The 24,449-nt window shown below is 38.4% G+C and overlaps 2 protein-coding genes across 4 annotated transcripts in view; both read right to left on the bottom strand.

The window, feature by feature from the left end:
* MCCC2 (methylcrotonoyl-CoA carboxylase 2) overlaps positions 1-16,109 on the bottom strand; it is a 37,007-nt gene extending 20,898 nt beyond the window's left edge. Inside the window, exons 1-7 of the mRNA XM_039567102.1 lie at positions 15,929-16,109; positions 12,581-12,647; positions 8,597-8,681; positions 8,251-8,352; positions 7,494-7,621; positions 5,028-5,140; positions 38-151 (exon numbers count right to left, since the gene is read on the bottom strand). Of these exons, the coding sequence (XP_039423036.1) occupies positions 38-151; positions 5,028-5,140; positions 7,494-7,621; positions 8,251-8,352; positions 8,597-8,681; positions 12,581-12,647; positions 15,929-16,060 (741 nt within the window). The 5' untranslated portion in view covers positions 16,061-16,109. The remainder of the gene's footprint in view (positions 1-37; positions 152-5,027; positions 5,141-7,493; positions 7,622-8,250; positions 8,353-8,596; positions 8,682-12,580; positions 12,648-15,928) is intronic.
* Positions 16,110-16,692: 583 nt separating this feature from the next.
* BDP1 (B double prime 1, subunit of RNA polymerase III transcription initiation factor IIIB) overlaps positions 16,693-24,449 on the bottom strand; it is a 52,363-nt gene continuing 44,606 nt past the window's right edge. For all 3 annotated transcript variants that reach the window (XM_039566740.1, XM_039566739.1, XM_039566738.1), the window contains exons 38-42: positions 23,058-23,268; positions 22,110-22,152; positions 20,993-21,290; positions 19,491-19,725; positions 16,693-19,131 (exon numbers count right to left, since the gene is read on the bottom strand). In XM_039566740.1, coding sequence (XP_039422674.1) covers positions 19,003-19,131; positions 19,491-19,725; positions 20,993-21,290; positions 22,110-22,152; positions 23,058-23,268 — 916 coding nt within the window. In that variant the 3' untranslated portion in view covers positions 16,693-19,002. The remainder of the gene's footprint in view (positions 19,132-19,490; positions 19,726-20,992; positions 21,291-22,109; positions 22,153-23,057; positions 23,269-24,449) is intronic.

The raw sequence follows: 24,449 nt of genomic DNA on the forward strand, positions 1-24,449 counted from the left end.
AACGGGGCCATGTCACTAGAAACTTCTGTATCCTTACCAGTGGTGGCCCTCCCAGGAATATTGTTCCCTGTCTGCCAACAATAATACTTTCATCAGCCATTGCAGGTACATATGCTCCTCCTGCTGTACAAGATCCCATGACTACTGCTATCTGTTGGAAAACAAAAAGCACAAGTTAATGAACTGTTCAACCCTTAAAAATAGCAAAGGCACAAGATATTAGGTATTTTAATACAGGTCATTGGACAGCATTGCAAGATTATTTTTGCCTAAGAGAGCAAACATTTTTATGTTTTAGCATTTCTTTAAAAAATAAGGAATCTTCCATTTTCAACAGTCTTTCGAACTATGATCTTCAGACTACCCTGCTGGAAAATTCACGTATGAAGTACCATCAGCTACTTATGTGGTATGCTTGAAGAGACACACATTCTACCATGGAATTTGGTTTTACTGATCAACATTAAAGGTTAAAACATAGAGGTTTCTCCTAGTATTTACACTAAAGTCAGGACTTCAGTTACTGATTATTGGCATAATTTCACCAGTGTTAACATCCTTTTAAGGAAATTTCTCCCATTTCCTAGTATGCTACTTCAGGTCTTCAGTGGATCAACTAATTAATTTTGCCCTTTTGAGGTGTGTTGAGCATCTCATTATGGGCTTCAACAAGAATAATCTCTGCTTCATCCTTTTGCCTAATTTTGAGATGAACACCTATCCAGTGAACATTTTCTACCAGTAATATTTTGGTGATACTTTTATAAAACTGATTTGACCCCAGATATGATGAATACTGTAACTGTAGACAATCATGGAAATGAAGTTTCTCAATTTCTCCTTCACAGGAGCATCTTCAAAGACCCTTTCAAGACACTTGTAGAGCAGAAGAAAAGGAATACTCATATGGAAAAGGCAAACACTTTCTTTCACAACCATACATAAACACAAAAACACTCTAAAAAAACCCTAGGAAACAATGTTATTTAAGGTTAAGTTTGTTTCAAGATATTTCTAAGGATAATTTAGAAGAAGAAAACAGCACATAGAAAAACAAAACTTCCAAATCACATTATGCTTATCTAAAGCAGGAGTAGATGAACTATGTCAATCTGCTATCATCAAATCAAACTGCCTTTTCAGCAAACAGTTTTCAGTATTGCAAACTATATTCAGAGTCACATGATTAATCTACAGTATTCTGTTGTGCATTTAATAAATGACTCCTGGTAAATTAAAAAATAACATAAACCTCTAGAAATGGGAGAAACTTGGGGTAAATATTTCATTTTTTCCTCCAGGATTTGTGCTTTTTTCCTATGCTTAATTTCACCATGCTCACATGTGAAATGTGCCTGCATTTAAACTTTAACTCAGGTGTTAATTTTTTCCAACTGGAATATGTATCTACTGGAAAAAAAAACCTACCTGTCAAGTTCCCAAATAATGTCCTACATCCTGACTTAATTTTCTAAATTGCTGCAAAGAAATTCTTCATGTGTTCAACAAAAATCAACAGTCCTGAGTGCACATACACTATTTCATATCCGCTGATCCATCACCCATCGTTATCCATGCAGCGTATGAATGTGACAGAGCTCAGGAAGCAGCTAATGAGGAGCTAATCACATCTTTCTGATTCACACCCATATGGGCAACAATATAGTTTAAGCTGTAGTGGGTGTAAAATAAATTAGTCACAGGTAAAAGTGGAGGGGGAAATTAAAAGCACTATCAGCAACCAGAAAATTAAAATGGGAAAAAAAAGCAAGCACTTTAAGGGCCAAACTGAGAAGAACTAATGAACTGATGAACAGACCTTCAGGCAGGCCACAGCACAGAACATCAGGTAGCAAAACTAACAATATCCAGACTCCCATGTCAGAAGAATTGACCAGAGTGGAGATCAGAGAGAGCATAATTTCTTAATTCCATTTTCTAATAAAACATGCTCTCAGACAGGGAAGATGGTTTGATGGTTCTAGCTACCACTATCTGTTAGCACAGGACCAATAACAGATTTACAAAAATAACAGTGCCTCCTTGAAATAATAAAAAAAAAAGATAGATACATCTCCCAAACAAAATGCACCCTTATTACATTCTTTAGATAAAGGAAATACTTCAGTAAAACATTTCTCCCAGTCTTCCACAAATATTTAAAGAAAGTGTCATACTGGGAAAATTTAACTTTCATCAGTGTCATAACAAACAGAAATGTGTTTTAATAAAAGACAAATCTTTCTTACATTTAGTTTTTACGGTATATGAATACAACTACTCCTAATACAACACCATATGGTAACTGAAAGAAAAACAAATTCAACTTTTTAATGCAACTTTACAAATACGTTAAATACGTTTCAAGATATGCTGGAAACATGATCATGACTGTAAGATCAGGCATTTTTAGAAAGGTCCTGCCCAACATCAGCAATTTCAACCTTGCAAGCTGGGTATACATATTCATCTTCAACATAACATCTAAAAATCATTACTCCCATAGCAGATCATGATTGAAGTCTCTAGCAAAAATAAGGTTTTCCAAAAATTCTCCAAAAAAGATAACTCAGCAAAACATCACTCCTTTAACACTTGCTGTTCCACAAAAACACTAGGTCCAACCTAGACCTATGAGGGAGTCTACATGATGACCAGCTTACAAACTGTCTTTTTCTCCCATGTATTTTTGTTCTAACTAAACACTGCTTTTCTCTGGAAATCACTACAATTGGTCCACCTCTACTATTGGAAATAACTGCAGAAGGTAAATTATGTCATACTTCCTAAAGAGACCTACTGTGTTGTCGGAATCTTCAGCCTTGGACTTTTAAGGAAGCAATGGATTTCAGGATTCTTTGGAAAAAATGACTGAAGATTTGAACTCTGACTTGCTTCCAAAATGTGCCAAAAAGTTATCAAGGTAACACAGGCCGTTTCCTCAAAAATCCTGCAAAACCAGTATCTGTCATGTAAGGAGTGAGATGGAATACTGTATCCTTGACTGGTCAATCTGCTTCACCCTGAAAGTATTGGCTTCTACTACCTCCTTCCCCCAGAAAAAAAAACGTGTCCAATGCCCCAGTGGAATCTGTTGTGTGAGTGATTGCAATCGTGTCCCCGCAAGCCCCAGGGCAGGAGAATCCAGTGAGAATAGTCTCTCAACGGTTTCATTCCTGGTGAAAAAGAACACTAGACAGTAGTATTATGGTGGGATTCATGTCATAGCACTGCCACAGGCTCTGGTTGTGTGACAGCCCAGCCTCAGACAACGTGAGGTGAAATAACTGCTATGACATATCACTTGGGAGAACCTCAGCGCACACTGCAGGCACCCACAAATTAAACTGTATTCCAGCCCTTTGCCAGGATAACGACTAGCTTTTTCAGGCTTTCAAAGTGTGGTAGAGAACTTCTCTTCTTGAAAATAAATATTGTCATCACAAGTTCCACAGTATGTGCGACCTATGTCTCACTCAGAATAGATTTTGCTGTTCTCATTATACAGAAAACAGAGGTTGGATAATTTTTTAATGTTCTACATTCCTCAGCTCTTACTGTAATCAGCTGTAGATAAATCTGTCAGGATTGTACATATCACAGACCTAAAAGAGAACCTGGGTTTATGATCATAACTTCCTTTTTGCTCTGACCACTTCCAGATGCCAATGAAGAATGCCAGTTTCAAACAACGTCTTTATTCTTTTATTAATTTATTGTTTTATTGGAAGGTTTTATATATTTTCCCCAGTAAACCGAAAGAGTTCTGCAGGATCAAATGAACTTTGCTGTGCCTCAGTGCTAAATGAGGAAGCTGACTGCTCTCCCTTGGGACCAAAAGGAAAAAGACTAGTTCTGAGAACTGGCGCTCAAAACTGGTAGTTTTAAGAAGTTCCTCACAATTTGCCTTTTTTGACTTGTTTTAAGGACTGTTGGTGCAGTCTGTCTCCTTCATGTTAAAAAAGGCACAGTAAGATCTGGAAAAGAAAATGAACTAGGACATCAAAGGTGTGGAACAATGTCCAGGAAGAAGTGCAGAACTTGAATTTTTGGTCTGCAAAAAATAAGGCAGGTACAAGAGGGGGCTACAAAACCATACAAAGAAGTGGGAGTTGACTGAGTAGACAGCAACTCTGTAGGAACTACCCGGTCGTTTGCTTTCCTACAGTGTTCCTTCATCTGCAGGAGGTTATCTTCAAAGACCATGGACTTCTTCACCCTCTGTGGCAGCTTCTCACTGCTAACAATTAGGTCCCTGCTAACAATTCCCTTCAAGTCTTTATCCTGTCACCTGGCTTTCTTTACTCCACTAGGACTGTACATCCTGCCCTTCACTTTCACTGCAGCCATAGTTGCCCATCAGCAATCCTCAGTCATTTCACATTCTTCATGAGTAATAGATCCAGAAGTGCACCTTCCGTAGCACACCACCTGCATCAAAAAAATTATCCCTATGTACTCCTCAGCGAACCATGACACAAAACCACTTCCAAATCCAGGAACTGTGACTAACAGTAATTATATGCATCATTAATGCACTAGAAAATAACCTCATTATTAGAGCAGTTTTATCATAAAGCACATAAGGGTATCCAATGCATTTATCAATATACACATGCCCCTGTTAGTGGAAGGTATGTCTCATTTACTAACCATCATCAGGGGAGTCCTCACCTTTGCAGTGCTGATGCAGAATAATCAACTGTTCCAAGAAATTTCCTAGTGCTTCTCAAATGGCCCTACATACCATGTTCCCAAGTTCATTTCTCTCCTACTCCCACACAGGAGCAGGTAGGTCAAATCATTAGCATGAACACTAAGAAAGAAGACTGTTTCTTCAAAACTATAATGAATTCTTGTGGACAATTACTGTGTTTACAGTGCTTCCAAGCCCCAGACTGGGCCATCAGGTTAGCACAACACAGTGCTGTCAGGAACAAAACATGGGCACAAGCCTTGAAAAGAGGTAATGGCAGCAAGCATAAAAACTACTTAGTACATTTAATTCTTAGATAAAAGCAAATTACCTGTGGAATTCCTTGTGAGGACATGACTGCTTGATTATAGAAAATACGGCCAAAATGATCTCGATCTGGAAATACTTCTGCTTGCCGAGGTAAATTTGCTCCTCCTGAATCAACTAGAATGAATTAAATTATATTAACATGTTTTGAACAGTGTTATATACTTCTTGGTAAAGTATCTGCATGTTACTTAAAATATACAGCAATTACTAATACTGTATATATTTCTATGAATCTAGGTATAATAGGACCTTCTTTTTGAAAAAATAAAGAAGGAAAATAGTAAACACGCCTCTCCAAAATAACATCCATTATTAACGTAATTTTCATGGAAAATAAACTCAGACATGTAAAGGCACAACCATACCTCCCTAAACAAACTTCTAAACTCATCTTGCTGCAAAATATTTAAACTAAAAATGCTTTTAATGTACAATTTAAACTCAACTATTCCATTGCAATTCTGTCACAAGCTCCAGGAACAGGCAGAGCTAACCACCATTGAGTGCAAAAGGTGCTGCCCGTGTACTTTCATACCTTGATTAAACTTCACAAAAACATTAAACTATCTTTATGAAGATTCATTTATTTTGTGCCCTTGCTTCAGGATACACCCTCCAGAGATTACAGGTCTCCAATAGGAGCTATGTGTCTGCTCCCAATTAATGAAAATACAACCTGTCATGAGAAGTATCCAAAGGATAGGACACTATGAGGAAATGCACAGGGAGGTAAAGCATCCCTGAGAGCTCTGGCTCCAAGTAATTAATTTTTACTTGCAACCACCAGTCTGTATGCACATTCTCATCTTACCTGACTGCAGCCAAAAGAAAATGCCTACACCAGTGACTGACTCAGTGACAAATGGCACCAGGTGTCCATGTGAGAATTAGCACCTAGGCAGTTGTTATCACTGATGAAAAGGCAGTTCAAACAACATGAAAATTACACAGTCAGCACAGTGCTGACCACCTACGAAGCACTCCCTCTTATCACACAGCCCAAACGAACCGGAACAAGCCCAAGTACAGAAACTGCAAAGGTAAAATAACTCACCAGGTATGAATGACAGTGTACATTCAAGGACTATACATCTCAAAGATGGAATAAAACTCTGAACTTTTATTTCAAAAGCATAGCAGTGTCCCACAGTTCCTCATTCCATAAGATCTTAAAACAGTAGAATCACCCACAGTTGCTCACTGATAACTCATTAAAAAATAAGAGTTCTCTAAACAGACAGAATTTGCTGATAATTCAGACCAAAAAAAATCGTAACAGTTGTTTTGCAAACAGCAAAGCTAAGTTTCTTCTGGTTTTTTAACATGTAAGATAAAATACAGCCTGCCCTTCCCTCCAGGACTCTTTCTATGGCAGTCCCACAAAATCTACACCCACACTGTCCCTGCATCCACCTCACCAACAGTTTCAAGTTCCCACTTCTCCTAATCCTTCTGTTGGTATTATTCACGTGATTGGCCTACCAGCAGGGCAAGAAACTTCAAACATTTGTACTGGCCAGGACCTGTATTTATGCGGACTATTTAACTAGTACAAGCATCCAGACTGGCAAACCAATGAATGCCCCTCAGCTGATACTTAAGTTCCTAAACTAAGCTGAACAGACAAGAAATAACCTGCCCTATTTCTTAAAATGGGAGTAGAAAGCCTTTCTCCTCTGATGCTGACATACACAACACCCACAGGAATATAAACTTTCTTACAACTCTCTGTCAAATCTGACTGAAACTGGCTAATAGGTTCAAAAGTCATTATACTGGGAATTCAGGCTGAAAGGAAGACACTGGCAGAAACCTCTTGTATTTGTATAAAACCAGGCTAAGAAAACTACCAGTCATATATTACAGATACCTGTCACTCTGTTCTTCATCTTTTATAATAAAAGTATATGTAAGTAAAACTTACATGAAGATTTGGCCAAATACGGATCTAGACTAAATAGACTGAAGTTAATAGACTAAACTCAAAATGTAAAATAAAATACAACTAAATTTCTGCTTCAGAAAAATTAATCCCAAATCCTAAAAATATATTGATCCAAACTATTACTGACAACTTTGGCACTCTTATTATTTTTATTTCCTTGGGATGTTTTCTCGTACAGATACATCCTCCATCAGAACGTACTTTTTTTTTCTAAAATGTAATTTGAATTGACCAGATGAAAGTACCAGAAAGATTGCTCATCCATGACAGAAAGAAGTGATACAGTGTTAACAGCTGCAACTGTATTTTTTGAACCCACCCCTACAGCAGTACAGTAGATAGTGCTGAGAACCTGTACACACCCTCCAGTTAAGGTGTGCCACCAATCTGTAGAGATAATACAGTATTAATGAAAATGTATGTGAATAGGTGTGCTTTAAATACATTCCTGGTTAGTCCGATCTGTGGACACATGAGCTGCCCTTCACACAGGACCTTGGTTATTTCTGCAATGGGACTTACCCAAATAAAGGCAAGGGAGATGATTTTGCATTGCAATTTCTTGAGCACGTAAATGTTTCTTAACAGTGATGGGATAATAGGTACCACCTTTGACAGTTGCATCATTAGCAACAATCAAGCATTCCACCCTAAAAATAAAACAAGTTTATGAGAGAGAAAACCATTTCTGATGAATAAGTATGTATGATAGTTAAGAGCTGCAACATGCCAAGGACTCCTGAAGCCCTGATGTTCTACGAGAGCTCTTCTCACCTGCACTCCCTCAAGTGCACACTGTAACAGCAGCCTGAGCACTACAATGTCCTGTCCATTATTTTAGGGAGTAAAATAATGCTATATAGCACCACAATTAATTTCAAGAATAGTCTTGGAGGTATTTTGAGTAAGCAAAACTAATTTTCAGTTTAAACTGAGTTTAAGAAATTTGAGTTTAAAATACCACCCTATTCTTTGAAAATTGCTGTCCAGATACACTGATCTCCTTCCTTCACCAGACACCAGAAATTCCATGTGTGTTTTGTTTAGTTAGTGCGATACACTAATTAATAAAACCCCAACAAACAAAAAAAATCAAAACCAAAAAACTCACTTCCTCTTAGCTATGACTAAACAAATTGAGATACTAACTTCATTGATTTTTTGAGTGTCAGAAATGAAACACTAAAAACGCTAACAGGCATTTTTAACTGGAAACCAAATAAAATGACACCTTCTTCCTTTTCATATCATTAGTAATGAGATGACTAGAATCTCTCACCCAGATACTCGTCCAATGCCTGTGATAATGCCTCCTGCAGGTACCTCTTCATTACCATACAACTGGTAACCAGCAAACTGGGAAAACTCCAAGAATGGAGACCTGAATGACAAATGAAACAAAACTGTAAAAAATTACTGACTATATCTGCCACTAAATCTCACTTAAAAGGTTAAATCTAGGAAAAAAAAAATTTTAGGAGATCAGTATTTCAGAGAATGCTTCTGTAAAATTTCAATGATGTTATTTGCCAGTCTTTACGGAAGCTAAAGAGAAAAGAAGCCTGTTGCAATATTAACCCGCAAAAGACAACCTGAAATGTTTAAAAAAAAAAGGAAGTACTTACCCAGGATCAATAAGTTTGTCAATTCTCTCTCTGGGTAACAGCTTTCCTCTTGATGTGTGAAGCTTCCGAGCTTTTTCTCCACCTCCTGTGATACAACAGTAAATTGTCACATTTTCTATGGATGCAGGTAAGATAAATCACCTGCTATATTAAAACTTAGAATGGAAACACTGATGAGTTCCCAGTTTTTGAAGTATGGACCTTAATAATAAATTTAATAAATAATAGTTTCCATTTCAAACACATTTCAGGTATTGATAAAAATGCTTGGTTTTTAGAACCTATTTTATTTCCCCCCTCATTTTTTACAGTTAGTCTTCAGGTAAAGATTTTAATAAACATAGCTGTCTGAAACTTTCCCCCACTGCTTGGCAACAAACATAAGGGGAGAAACCACAAATACATAGAAAGCACAGCTGTAGAAATACAGGAAATACTGGTCCCTAGAACTGATTCAGAAGAGCCATGCTGTATGCAATCCTGAATGACTCAGCACCATCGCATTAATTACCTTAGATCATGCCATAACTATAACCAGAATTCAGACACACAGCATTTAATATCAAGTTTATATTTGTTTCATTTCAACCCTTCACTAAAGGTCATCCTAAATCATATCTTCTGCTCTCTAGAGCTTTGTATCATTCAATACTTCAAGATTTGTTGACATGCCTCAGCCACCTGTAACAATAGCTTATACAAAAATTGTCTCTCTGTGTAGACAGATCACTGATCCACCTCATCGCTCTAAAATTGTCTCCCTGTCCAAATTAAAGAAGGTGCTGTTTTGCTAACATTTCTCCTGAGACTCCAGGATTTCTCTGTCAGCTAGGCATCACTGAAACAGAGCTTCTAAGCCTACCTTTGAATTCCTTTCTCCCACCTCCTTCCTTCATCACTACACACATCATTTCCTACCTGTTAGGCATGCCAGAAAGCCCACAATTTATTTTCAGTTCAGCCAGTTCATTAGGTCTATATATCCAGCCTAAGCCCAAACCTAAATTCTGCAGAAGTTTCTCAAGAAACAACCTCTCATATCCACCCACAGATACTACTCCCATCCATGTTCTCAACATCCCACATAACTACATTTTCTCTGACCTCTGGAGTCTTTCACTTACACTGAGTGATGCTGCAAAAATAATTTCCATCCTGTGACTTTTGTCATCTTTGTGCTCCTCCTCTTCACACACTAATCATAAATGCTTGCTTCCCAGGCCCTGTAGCCATTCTACTGAACATTGCTCTTCCAACATCAAGACACTCTACCCTGCACTAATCTCCATTCTGTAGACTGAGAAGCAGTGTCCTTGACGATGAAACAAACCTGGCGGCATTTAATTAGAAATCTCTTCTTAATTTCTGCTTTACAACAATGCCTACACCACTGTGACTGCAATGTGCAAGGATCAGTCATGGGGATTAAATGTATCTCACATGCTTCTTGTGCTTCCTATCAGAAAACCATCTGTTGTAAAGGGGCAGGAACCACTTCCTGTTGCAAAGCTGGGGATTACTCAGTAGAGTGGGACATGGGTTCACAAAAACCCTACACACTGAAGTAATAGCTAACATATGAAGCATTCATTACAAAGATCTCAAACAAAATCTCATCCTCTGACAGACAGCTTTTACAGCGAAATCGAAAGATGCTGCACATACCCTTCAGAAGCATTCAACATAGATACCTAATTCTTCTCATATACTTAAATAATAGGTAAAGCAATTTCAATCAATGCCACTCAAAACTGTACATTAACATCCTAGTAGAGCTTGCAAAGATGAAGGAAAAACAAGCACTATGGTCTTGTCCTGTCATTGTGTAACAAGCAGGAACAGGCAAGCGAGCAGCAATGAAGAAGGCCATGATCATTAGTTCATGAGCTACGCATCATTAGTTCATGAATTGCTTAACAGTCTCTACACCATAAAAGACAGAGGCAGTCCACGGGTTTTAACATCAGGAAACTCCAGAAATCTGTTTCACAGCAAGCAAGAAAAAGCACCGAGCACAAAATCTTAACTGCGCTCTGTTCCAAAGTTGTAGAAGAAATTGCATTATATAAGAAACAGTGTGTAAAATGAGGAAACCAGTATCATGATAGTCACAAGAAGGTGAGAATTAAAGCTGCTCAGCCTCTGGCAGCATAATTAAGCATTTATTAAATGTTTTCCTTTTATTGTCTCCATTAACTGTGGTCAACTGCAATTCATTCGGGTCGTCTTACAAGTCAAAAAGAAGAAACACAGATTGCAAGCTTTTAAACTACTACATACCTGCTTTCTCTTTGCCAACACAACCACAGCTAGGAACTTGGAAAAGATCCACCAACAAAAAGGGGGCAAAGGAGAATCCCCATCCTTTATTGGATGTATGGGGAAACATAGTGACAGAGGATGAGGAAAAGTACTTAATACCTTCTTTGATTCAGTCTTTAACTGGATATGCAGCTCACTGAGAAGACAGGGACAGGAAGCAAACTGAAGCCCCCATAAACCAAGGGGAACTGGTTAGTGACCTACTATACCACTTAGACCCACACAAATTTATGGGGGGAGATGTGATCCACCCAAGGGCAGTGAGGGTGATTTACCAAAATATGAGTATCGATCTAGTATTGATATCCAACTGAGATGGACAAAAACTCTCTCACAGTTTAATGTTAGAAAGTGCATGTTTATTGGCGCCAGACAGCTGCGTGGAATAGCTTCCTAACATGCAGTGTCAAAGTATGGACGGTTACAGAGTCCATTTATCCACAAAAGTTATGAATATCCAAAATACAAATATATATTTATAACAATGACCCCTCCTATTCTCTGCTTCATATGGAAATCAGCGTAGTATAGTTTCTAAATTTGGTCAGTGGTCATTATTAATTGAGGAGTGGTCTTGAAGATGAAGGAATAATACTCTTCCTCACTTGAGCTTTCCACCTCTCTGGGTTTTGACAATACAAATAGCCTCTTGGGGAACACCCAGTTTCTTCCTTACAACTTCTGAATAGCATCCAGATGGGAAAAATCAGCAACTGTTTTAAATTTCTTTAGATCTATCTATCAATGTTTCCTGGTTCTCGTTATAAACACAGCTAAGCAAATATAGAAAGACAGTTAATTAATTATCTGCAACTTAAAAGCTTGTTTCTAACTTAACTCTTATTAACTCTTAATTAGTCTCAGGTGGACCTACACCTTCACCTTCCTCTAACTAACTCTAGCAAAACTTATCTTTAACTAGAATCTTAGAATCTTAATGTTTCCTTCAAAATCTGTGTTTCAAGGGAACTGGTGGAAGAGCTCACAGAGGCACTTTGCATCATTTACCAGCAGTCCTGGCTAACCTGGGGTCCCAGGTGACTGGAGGCTGGCCAGTGTGACCACATATCCACAAGAAGGGCTGGAGAGACAATCCAGGGAGCTACAGGCCTGTCAGTCTGACAGTGGTGCCAGGGAAGGACAGGGAGCAGATCTTGTTGACTGCCATTATGCAGCACATACAGGACAACCAGGGCATCAGACCCAGCCAGCAAAGGTTTAGGAAAGGCAGGTCCTGCTTGACCAACCTGATCTCCTTCTGCAACAGCATGACTCACTTAGTGGATGAGGGAAAAGCTGTGAATGTTGTCTATGTGAACTTTGGCAAAGCCTTTGACACTGTCTCCCACAGCTTTCTCCTGGAGAAACTGGCTGCTCATGGCTTGGATGGGTGCACTCTTGGCTGGGTAAAACGTCGCATCTGGACAGCTGGGCCCAGAGAGTGGAGGTGGCTGGAGTTACATCCAGCTCATGGCTGGCCACTAGTGGGGTTCCCCAGGGCTTGATTTTGGGGCCCATCCTGTTTAGTAAGTCTAACAACAATCTGGACAAGAGGATCAAGTGCACCCTCAGTAAATTCACTGATGACAGCAAGCTGTGTGGGAGTGTTGATCTGCTGAAGGGCAGAAAGGCTCTGCAGAAAATCTAGACTACCATACTTACCTAATCTGATTTTTTCTGCTTGTTCTTGTAGTTCAGTTACCAGTGCTTTCATTCGTTCATAGTTTTCCTAAGTGGGGAACGAAACAGAATTTTAAATTCAACCAAGAGTGACTATATTAATTTTTATTAAACAAATGTAAAAAGTACAAGACTAATTTCTCTTCAAAATCTAATTTTACCTTACTATATACTATCTCTGTATTGTCTTTAAAGTAGTAACATTTCTAGCTCTGCACTGGCTTTCCTCAAGCATCCCAAAGCATTTAATAAAAAGGCTTCATAAAAATTCTTATTGTGTTAGGATAGCAAAAGACTAATTCTGAATTTAATAAACTAAAATAGAACTATTCACTACAAAGCTGAAGTGTTGTTTCTCAGATTTTGTTTATTTTTGGCATAGTTTTGTTTGCCTTTTAAATCTAATCTTGTAAAAAACGCAGATTCAAATTAAGTGCTCTTATGACTTCAATCAAAGGATGAATGACCTAAGTCAAATAGATTTTGGTAAACACTTTTTAGATTCTTGCTGTTTAAGTTGAACAAAAAGATACAGCAAAAGTTGATTTTGTCTTGGTTTTGGGGTTTTTTTGGGGTTTTGTTGCTTTGGTTTGGGTTTTTTTTGCTGGGCTTCTTGCCATTATACCTCTAGAAAAACAAAGACTCATATTCTGATACGAGTGAATCAGTACTGAGCTCACCATTTTTATCAGAATTATACAAAACTCTGCACACACATTACAGCAGGTTGGGGGTTTTTTTCAATTTCTTAGGAATTGAAAGGTATTAGTCAAACATAATTTGTTGGGAGTTTTTTTTGCAGACACATGAAGAAGTTTTACCTTTTTGAAAAGTGCAACTGCCATAAAAGAACATGCTGCACATCAAGGTCTTATTGCCTTGTCTAAATCTCATTTATATGACATTTGAGTCTACTTCGACAGAAAAAAACAGCTGGTAACTCTATGTTCATACATACTTGAACACTCAGACCTAAGGTTTCTCTTAAGAAGAAACTGCAAATGTTGCAGTTGAGTTTGTTCACTTAGGCACTGAAAGGCAAAGATGCAAGCAGAAAGAAAATTAGAATGTGTAGAGGCAGCTCACATTTGCTTTGGGTGCGTAGTAACTTTCAAAAGACTGCATTTTTCTGCCTCTGTAATTGCTACAAATAGATTAAAGACGCTCTCTTGAAAGGTAAAAACGTACCCTAAAATTCCATACTTTTAAAAGTCTGCAGTTTTCACAACAGCCAGTATTACTCTGTATCAGTGTTCAGCTTGTCTGGCTGGTTCATATTGCACCATTACACATCAAAAATTTTCCCTGTTTCTCCTTGTTCAGTCAGTCTGTTTCCTCTAAATACACTCACCTTTTGGACACAGTACTGAGCTTAAAAACTCACCTTTAACATGGGAAAAAAATAAAAAAGCAGCTAAAAAGGCAGAGGATATTAATAGAGAAATAGTAGTCACAATCATAGGCTTCTTCTTTAGATTCTGATGTACTGTAGCTACTTTAGCTACTCTACATGAAAAATATGAAAGGACTTTTTAGATAAACTATAAAAAATACTGTACACAAGCACCTGAGTTTCTTAAATTCACTTAACTTCTATCATGATCTTTCATGCCTTAAACCAGAATACAACACCATTACACTCTACTAAAGAGAAGTAAGGATGTTTTGAAATAATTCTGAATATGCACAGAAAAGACTAGTCTCAGAAACAAATGTGCTAGTTCTACCATGCATTTGTGGGCTCTTCATTATTATCATTAAATAATGACAAAAAGGCCAGTGAACTGGCACCAAGTTCTTTCTGGAAACTGGTCCTTGCACCAGCAAGGTGTGTAAAATTGTGCAGTTAATATGTGGGTTTCTACAAATTTTAAAGCAAAATTCAGAGGCAAAACCTACATACTAATCCTGCAGTTACTGCACAAGCTAAATGAATTACTGCTACATCACCAAAGTGGATGTAAGAGCTAGTCCCTAGAATCTTCAAATAGACTTTCTTTCGTTTTCCAGAATTTAGACTCACTCACTTTTAAATTACCTTTCTGCCTACCTGGTTTGAGAAACAGTTTACATTATAAAGGCCAGCCTGCCTAGTTGAATTCACAGCCAGAAAAGTAAACATTGACCAAAGAAGGCAAGACCTTCATCACGTATCATAATGTCTTCTTGTGTTTGCACTATTATTCCCTGTATTATTTTATTTCAGACAGTTAAGTGCCACAAAGCAGGGACCTCAGCTCCTTCTGTCTGTAAAGCAGTACTTGCACTTGGAGTGTTGTTCCATAATTTTTTTTTTTTACCAAATACTAACACTATTAGCTATTTTACCAAGCCTTGCTTTTCTTTTGAGGTTGAAAGGTACCCAGACACAACTGCGAATCTGCGGAGAGCTTATATGAGTGAACACCTTTATTAAAATACTACCTTTTTTGGTACACAAAATATGAACGTGTACACATATATACACACATGTCACATACACAAGCTCTGCACGTGTGTATATATATATATATATATATATACACACATATATACACACACACACACACATACAGACAAATACTAAAATTTCACAGAAGCTTCAGTCACCTAATTTGTCCAAAATTTTGTTTCTGCAAAACAAAGCACAGAACCCAACAGAGAACCAAGGGACCTATCTCAGTAAGAATATATGCTGCTGCTTCACGTGCTGTTTGATATTTTACGTGAACAAATATGAAAACAAACGTTTACCCTCCTATGCCCTTGATCCACACCTAAAGCCATGTTTTTCTCAGCTTGTTAACACGATTTTTTTAATATGATGACGTTAACAATGCCCCAATTAAATTAAATCAATTTACACCAGATGGAAGTACTGCTCTCTCTTCGTAAAGACAACTGGAATTACACCTAGCTCTCCTCCTCAAAAGATGATGATTTTGGAGGCATGCCCATGACTCTGTACAGCTATGCCACCTGTTTTCAACTCGGGAATCAATTTGCAAACACAAGGAAACATCCAACTTTGAAATCATCAGGCTCCATCTTCCACCGCCTACGAACCCCGCCTCCACCTCATTAGCACGGTATCGATCAGCTTCAAATGCAGCAGGAAGAGGCATCCTTAGAAGTGCAAAAATATCCGTGACGATGCAGACTACGCACCAACCCCCGTTGTTTTTACAGGGCATCTGTAGGCCCAGCTCGCACAAATGGGCAGGACCGGGCGCTCGGCGAGCGGGGCCAGGGCGGGACAGGGCCCGGGCACGTGCTCGCCACGTCCCGCGCGCCCCGCAGCGCCGGCTCCTCCATGGCGCCGCTGCGGCCCGGCCCGGCCGCCTCCCCTACCTGGTAGAGCGCGGAGCCCGCGTCGGGGCGCGACCCCACGGCCGCCACCGCCTCCCCACGATACCCGCGGGCGAGCAGCGGGCGCAGGAGCCCCAGGCAGCGGCCCAGGAGCCGCGGGGCGCCCAGCAGCATGGCCTGGACGGGCCGAGCCGAGCCGAGCGGAGCCGAGCCGAGCGGAGCCGAGGAAGCGGAGCCGAGGAAGCGGAGCCGAGGCTGCCTTCCCAGGCCGCCACCGCCGCCACTCCCCCCGGCGCAGCCAATGGGCACAGCGGGGCCGGGCCGGGCCGCGGAGCTCTGGCCCGGTCCCCCGAACAAGGTAACGTCGTAGATCGCCCTTTAGAAGAATTGTGTTGGAACGCCCGACTTTCCACGCAAGATTACATGCTCACTTATACAGTAACAGGGACAGATCTTTTTAAAACCCAAACCTCTTTGGTCGAGTTTCTTCCTTGCTTGAAAGCTTTGCTATTCCTTCAGCATTCAGTTTTAGTTTGTTTGAAGTCAAGGCCCTTGTCTTTAGAGAGAGGTACACTGGGGAGTCTGATACCAAGTAAATTAAGCTCTATTCTGGAACAAAATCAGGGAACAATGACAAGGCCCCTGTTAAACCACACTCAGCCTACCGCTGTACCAGCAGGTCTGTGTGCACCCCAGTGGTGCAGCCCAAACTTCAGCCTTTCCTCTAGTTCACACTTCCCGTTAGCTAAGTGTACCTGCAAGTATTTAAAAACTACAATCGATACTTTAAGAAATGGAAACACAGGTAATAGAAAATAATTTATTCACATAATATACATACAGAATAGGACTACTTCCTTTGACACAGAAAGCTTACATATGATGATATAAGGTGTCAGACAACTCTTAAGCAAAGCAGTTTTATGCCACATCTTTGTAAAAATGCTATTTGTAAGTGTTGAGATTTCAACGATATTTTCTTACATCCTTCATCATTATAAAACTTTCATACACAAAACAACACAAATCATCTTCTTTCTATTCAAATTGAATTTGTTCTTTTAAAAAAAAATCCTCTAACAAAGTGCATGTTATTTGCTGCAAGGAAAAAGAAAGCATAGCCCCAATTAACAATGCAGGTAAGGCACCATAAATCTTAGTAATGAAGTAGTTGTTTTTTTCCCCCTTGTAACATGAATGCAAGCTAAAATGTATGCAACTACATGTAGAATGATTATCCCCTCAGAACTCACTCAGAAGGTACTCACGGCAATTATTTCATAGCCACTCCCCAAGAATCTATTTTTAGGCTCTATGCGTGCAAGTGATATAAACATGTCACACGTATCAGGAAGTAAACACTTGCATACTTAATATCTACAAGATATACAACACACAGAGTTACATGTATACATTAATCTCTTTCATGTTTACAGTAAAACACTATTTAAACATTTCAAGTTAAATGGATTAGGCAAAGCACAACGTACCATCTGAACAGAAAGTGTTGTTGGTGTTTTTGGAGGGGTTTTTGGTGGGTGAGGTGGGTTGATCAGACACTTTCAAGTAAGTTACTCTACACTGGGACCACTAGCCCCTTTTCCATCACCTCAAGGAATACTGCTGCTAGCAACATTTCATTGGCAGAAGCCTGCTAACATATCAATTTGCAGTAATAGTAGCTTTTTTCTGTATTTCTCCTCACTGACAAAATTTTTAAGGTTCCTTCAGAAGCCTTGCCAATAACTTCTGAAAAGAAAAACATTCTCAAACTTCATCAACTATTTCAAAATTAACTACATATTTATATTATTTACCTGCCAGTAAATGGTTACCCAGTCCAAAGCTGATGATAGGTTTCTTGAGAGCATTAACAATACCATTTAAACATCAGTTTCACCTTCATAGTAAATCATTTTGCAAAAGCACCTCCTAGTATTAAGTAATGGGAAAAATTTTAAGACTACTCAAATCTACACACTCATTTTTGTTCAAGCAGGAGTTTCAGACTAAATATTGAATCTTTCAGTGACCACCTGACTTAAAGAGTGCATAAACCTAACTACCTCATCAAGACCAATCTCTTGATGAGGTAAGTAAAAACTTAGACTAAAATCTAAAGCTACACCAGAATTTTATACCAAGTTACAGTACAAGCAGACATGCAACATGAGAAAACCTTTCTAATTCAACTGCTTCAAAGCAGCAAATCGTCAAAACAGCGACATTGTATAGTCATGGTTTAAATCCAATCTCTTTGTGCTACTTTGCACAAGGGAAACCAAGGAAGTCAGCAAATATACAAACACCTACATGTAAAAACAAGGAAAAGAAATCCATAGCTTTGCTTTCTAATCTAGAAGAAAATTAGCATTTATACTAGGAAACATCAATCTCTTCCTCCCAGTGATAAACAAGGTTGCAAACATTAACCTTGTGCTATCATCTCCTAGTAAACTGTGTTTTTAAGTTTTCAACACATTTTTAAAGAACTAATCCTGTTGGGTTTTTCAGGTTAGGATCTTTTAAATTACATGGTTAAAAAATTCTTACAAAAATACGTAATTTGGAGATTCTAATAAAAATACCTGCAGTACTTAACATATGTATGTATGTATTTACTACACTACTTCCAGTATTTGCATTCTGATCTTCAGAGATTACATTATATCCAAAAAGTTCATTCCTCCTTCTGACGTAACATACTTCGCAAAAAGAAGTAAAGAACTTGGAACGGTCAGTACCAAAAGCTTCAGCATTAAAATGGAAAAGGATACTTGTTGCAAGATTAAACATTATTTCATTGCACTTTTCTGTATGACAGTCATGCACTCATTATCAGTGTCTAAACAAGTGAAACCATAAGCCAGCAGTCATTAGTCTGGTCCAGTGACACACCATTGTAGTGGTTTAGACTATGTCAGCATTTTGAAAGTGCCCAGGTTGCTTCAGGAGGAATCCATTTCACCTTCATGGCATTAATTAACAAGAGTACTGTTATTACTAGCTGACAGTAAGCGTGACATAATGAATATCAGAACCAACTGTAACTTCTAAAATACTCTTTTCTTGTTGCAGTATATTTTGTGGTCCTAGGTTTTTATAAAACCCATTTGCTATTCTGAATCATCCACTTCCATAAAGATGTCACTGAAAAAGTACTCAGAGATTTTGGTTGGCTCTCCTTCCTTCTCTTGATCTTTAGCACAGAGAGGTGGCTTCTCAGATGAGTTTTTACTTGGAACCTGATAAAACAAGAAAAGGTTGCTCTTAACAGTCTTCATTGGTGGGTATGTGTAAATATTTTCACATATATATCCACTTGAGCTTTTTGTAGGGGTATTTTATTTATGTAGGAAGTTTTGACCAAAGAAAGAAACATCAGCTTACTGAAAATGAGAAGCAAATAGATATCCATGCAGAGAAAAATCATCCTAGTTCCCTTACAAGTTTCCTACACATGCACAAGTCAGAATTTGTTGACCAGAGCAAATACCACTCTCAAAACATGAATGCTACAAGACCATCTACCCACTCCTAAAACAACTAATTCTCTGTTCTTCACACCTCAGAAATGCATGGGTGTTCAAAATTAAACTCATACCGTAACTGCAGCATCAGCAGCTACATGCTCATGTTCCACAGATGATGAAGTAGACGGAGAGGAAGAAGATTCCCTATTATCCTTAGCAGATGGAGTAGGCTTCTTTAGACTTCGTTTTGGAGTCACAATTCGAGGCTTTTGGATCTTCCCTCTATTCCCTTTGGCATCTTCTGCAGATTCAGAATTACTTTTTTTGCAAATTAAAGATAAAAATCCCAACGGTTTTCGTCCACCCCTGTTCAAAACAAATAGAGTCAGGATGTCACAGGATTGCTCCATAAAAGGAAGATGAAGATGTAAATGGTATTGCAGGAGTCCAACTTATTACACAGGAAACAAACATACACCTACATACGAAAATTCTAAGGAAAAAACCAAAATGTCATTCTGAGAAAGGCTTTCATATTGCCGGATATGCTGGTAAAAAGAGTTTTTATGAACAGTCACAGAGACTCTTGACAATTTTTAACCCTGAGAACAGGAACCTACTATTTGCTGCTAATGCACAGCCCATAACAAGCTACCAGACTTTCAGAGAGTGGTTCCAAGAAGGATGGAGACAAACTCCTGAAGAATACACTGAAAATTCTGAACGTCCTTCATGTAATCAATAGGAAAAGAAACCTGATCCCCAAGGACGGGGCTACAGCAGACTATCTGCTGCAGGGTTTTTAGCCTCCTTACAGCATCAAACCCAGACCAGTGAGTGTACGGAACTCATGGCAGCAAGGAACGTACACAAAGCATTAACTTTTCATGTTGTTAAGAGTTTACAAATTAGAAAGTAAGCTTTAAGGCAAGGATTCTGATATTTATGCATCACTATCCAATTGCCGTGGATGTCCCAAGTACAAATAGCCAGTATTGGTACTCACACAAGCATGAGGAAAAAATAAATGACAGATTAGAAGAGGCCAGCAGAGCATTACAATCAAAATAATTGAGCACAGGAGCAACAGAGGGCAGGAACTCAAAACATTTAAACAAACAGTACAGAAAGGTATACTTAAAAAATCAAGTCAACAGATAGATAAGAAGAATATCCTCTGAGCTGCCAAGATTGAAACTCCTTAGGGGAAATGACTTAAATTAGTCCTAAAAATCCAGCATGCTCAGTACTGCACCAGTAACACATCTTACTGGCAGGACAAACACCAAAACAAGTGAATGGGTATATATCTCACAACATGAGACTCACCCATGGAAAACAACAATTCTCTTAAGTTCCTATCACAGGCAATGGATGTCTGCTTAACAAGAGGCATCTATCAATATCTAAATAGACACACTACATCAGTAGTGCCCCCCAGTTGATCTACTGAGTAAGCTGATGCAAATTTCAACGTGGACAGTTTGATCCTTCCTAATTTGCAGGAGAGTATAGAAACTGTAACTCTTAGCCATGCAGGCCACAAACAATGGTACTGAAAAAATGTCAACATAGAAACAAGATCTTTTTTTACAGAACAAGCTGACATAACATTATTGCAACTATTGCATACCTGAGTAATGGAGTTTTTGAAGATGATGCTGTGCTTCCACCAGTATGTTCCAACTGTGCAGATTCATGCACATTCTCCTGCTTTCCTTGTCTGCTTATTTCTGCTTCTGTGTTAGAGGTTAACCTACACATAACCTCCTCTTCATTTTTGGATGCTGGATTCTCAAGTGGTGCTTTCCCTAAGCTCTCCGAAGTCTCAAGATGGCTTCTCTCAGCCAGCTGTGACACAGACTCAGACACCAACACAGAAGTAAGTACTTTTTCCTTTGCTGAAGACTCTGTTTTTTGAGAAGGATTCCCTGTAAAAGAAATTGAGAGTCAAAAACTTCAGTGATAACACAAGAGCCCAAAAAATGCCTGTGACATTAAGATGGCTTGCACCATTACAACAGAAGGGCTGAATTTTTGTTTAGTCTTATTTGTCCATTTATAAGTCACCACTACAAATTAAAAGTTCATGGTCTACTTTTAAAACCTGTAAGATTATACAGATGTTATGAGGAAAAGCTGGTAGAAGTGTGGTTTTAAATTTTACAGCACAGTCTTCCCCCTCTCATCCTTTACAGCACACTATAGACCTTAGTCTAGTCATCTAGCTTCTACAACTTCCCTTAAAAGTCTTTTTCAGAGCCAAAATTGTAGGCTCAGGTCACTGAAGACTGCATTGTCAGCAATTCTGCTTTTTCTCTGTTTCTTCAGAGGCAGACTAAGCTCCCAAACAATTACATACTTTTTTAGTAGAAATGCAAAACAAAATAAATTTTTTTGGCATAGTATGGTTAAATGCCAGGTAACACTTTTGATTATTAGTGCTCTTTAACAGGTGGAAATATTTGCTTAAGAGAAGATAACATGTTTAGACAAAAAACCCTCTCAAATTTTACCAATAAACTAGCTACACCAGTACTTTCAGAACTGTTATTAAATTAACAACATTTATGTACGGCAGACCTAGTTTATGGCAGAAAACATGGAATGGTGGTATTAGTGTAGTACCAGGAAAATCTGTTTCTATTTTTATATTAGATGACCTCAGAGAGAACTATTTAGCATGACACCCAGTGTTGTGATGTATTTACGTTCATTATACTTTGGCTTACAAGTTTAAGTGTACCTACCAGAAGTTATCACTGGCACATCTGTGGATTTAATCGAATAACCCTGTATTTAAAAAAGAAAAAATAAAGGTTTTTTATTGCTCACAATACAGAAGAGACAATGAAGTTCATAGACTCATATCACACATGCACAGTTCTAAGAGCAGGACTGATACAGAAGACAGTGCAGCATCATTCATCACTCAACTCATTTCCTGAGCAGGCTTTTCAAGGTGTTCTTATGACAAATGACTCAAGACAAGGATATTGAGATAAGAGATCAAAGAGGGAAGAAGACTGTTATCCAGCCCTTCACAAAAAAGCTCTCTGGATCATGTGGAGCATTACTACCCATTCCTACATCAAGGTACACTGTACAATCTTAGCCCACTTAAAAAGATCAATGGTAGTCACTGCCCCAAGCTTGGTCATATTGTAAAAAAGCACAGAAGGAAGCTGGAAAGATGGTGGCTTGTTTTCACTGGCAGCTTGCTCTTTTAAACTAGTACCTGCTATGTTAAAAATCGATAGGAACATATCTATCTAACAGATTCTTCATGTAACAGACACAATGCAGATTCAAAACATCATTCAGTGAACCTAGACAGTCTGCCAGTCATCCAATATATATCATCCAGAGTTTCCCCTCCTGCAATGTCATTGTCTAAAGGGTGATGCAGAATGAACCAAATAAGACATATTACCAGTCTGTCTACTAGGAAGTCAAATTAAAAAAACCCGAGAGCCTGCAGATTCTCAAAAAACCCTAATACTAAATAATGAATATCCAAAACCTGTTGTAGATTTCAAAATTAAAAGGAATCTATAGGTGTTGATTTTCCTTTTAAGTTTTACAGGCAGTACATATTTAAGCAAGTAACACCATTAAAAAATAAACATAATTAAAATGCTCTATTATGTGTTATGCATCTACCCCATGCATGAAAACTCACCAAATTACGATCTCACCTTGTAAGTGGTTTCCAGGTTATCCTCCACTGCAACAGTAGACGGAGTTTTCTTGGAAGAAGGAAAATCATTCTTTTCAAGCTCTGCAGCCAACCGTTTTTGAGCTCTCTGCAACTTTGGAACAGGGCCTACTGATGCACTCTCTAGTTGTTTGGTTTCCATACTGCTGTTTAAAGGTGCAGCAACTTCACCAGCTGCAGTTGTCAAGGATCTGATAGTGTTTACATATAAAGTCATTAATGTGACTGTACAAGAAGCCAAAATTTACTTTGTATAAGGTTTCTGTATGGAAATTACACATGGATCTATGGTGATACTCTTTCTTGCTTTATGTCAATATTAACTTCAAATGTACCATTTACTACCGATAAACATTTTGTTGTGCTATGTGGAGTTAGTTTTTCTAGCCATAATTGAATCTAGTTACTTTAGCTCTTCTATTTGAACTCCACTTGGTCTTTTCATATGAAGTAAAAATATGGCAACTTACTAACTGCCCTAGAAAATGCTAAAATACAGTCTTATTTATCTGCACAGTTGAATCCCCCCGCACTGAATGATCTCAAAAGACATACAGACATATATAAGACATACAGAGAAGCAGCAGAGACTAGGAAAATAGGGTAAAGCAGTATGGGAACAGCGAGACAGATCATGTACTCTAACTCTGCCTGTCAGCTATTCTGTTTATCATCAGTAGCTCCACAGGAGTTAGAATTCTTACACTGTATAGCCAACATTCGCTCAAAGACCTATCCTTTCAATAAAGGAATGATACTAGCATCTGATATCCCAGAGCAAGACTCTCCACAATTATGTAGAATTGCATCACATCTCTAGTTATGATCTGAGGACTTACATTAGTAGAGTATTAGGGTTTGGGGGTTTTTTATTACTTTGCAACGATTCCATCCTTCAGAATGTCTTTTTCCTTTGATTTTTTTTTTTCTCCCAAGCTGACTAGATTTAGTGCAACTGTAATGTTGACATAACAATTTTGTTACACTGCATTGAGAGGTACTCTTTGTAAAAGAAATTCAAACCCTTTTGGATTGCAGTAGACAAACCAGCTATTATTCTTTTGAGTAATTAATTAGTGTTTTCATCTTGTCTGCCTTTTGAACATAGCACAAACTCAAGAGAATGATATAAGAATTTATATCTAGTTTTATCATGTTTTCCAGAAATATTCCACATTTTCTACATGAAAAATCTGGAAGAGCAGTTAATAAACAGCCACTCTACAAAACTGTTAAAGTACTGTAAAAATGTAAACATGCTTAGATTTTTTCATTTCAATTGCTTTGCACTGTAAGGATTCAAGGCAAAATAAGGCACAAGCTGGACAAATGATTTCTACTAAAAAGCAAGACTTACTCTAAAGGATAAATC

Source organism: Corvus cornix, chromosome Z (assembly GCF_000738735.6).
Source record: "Corvus cornix cornix isolate S_Up_H32 chromosome Z, ASM73873v5, whole genome shotgun sequence".
NCBI lineage: Eukaryota > Metazoa > Chordata > Aves > Passeriformes > Corvidae > Corvus > Corvus cornix.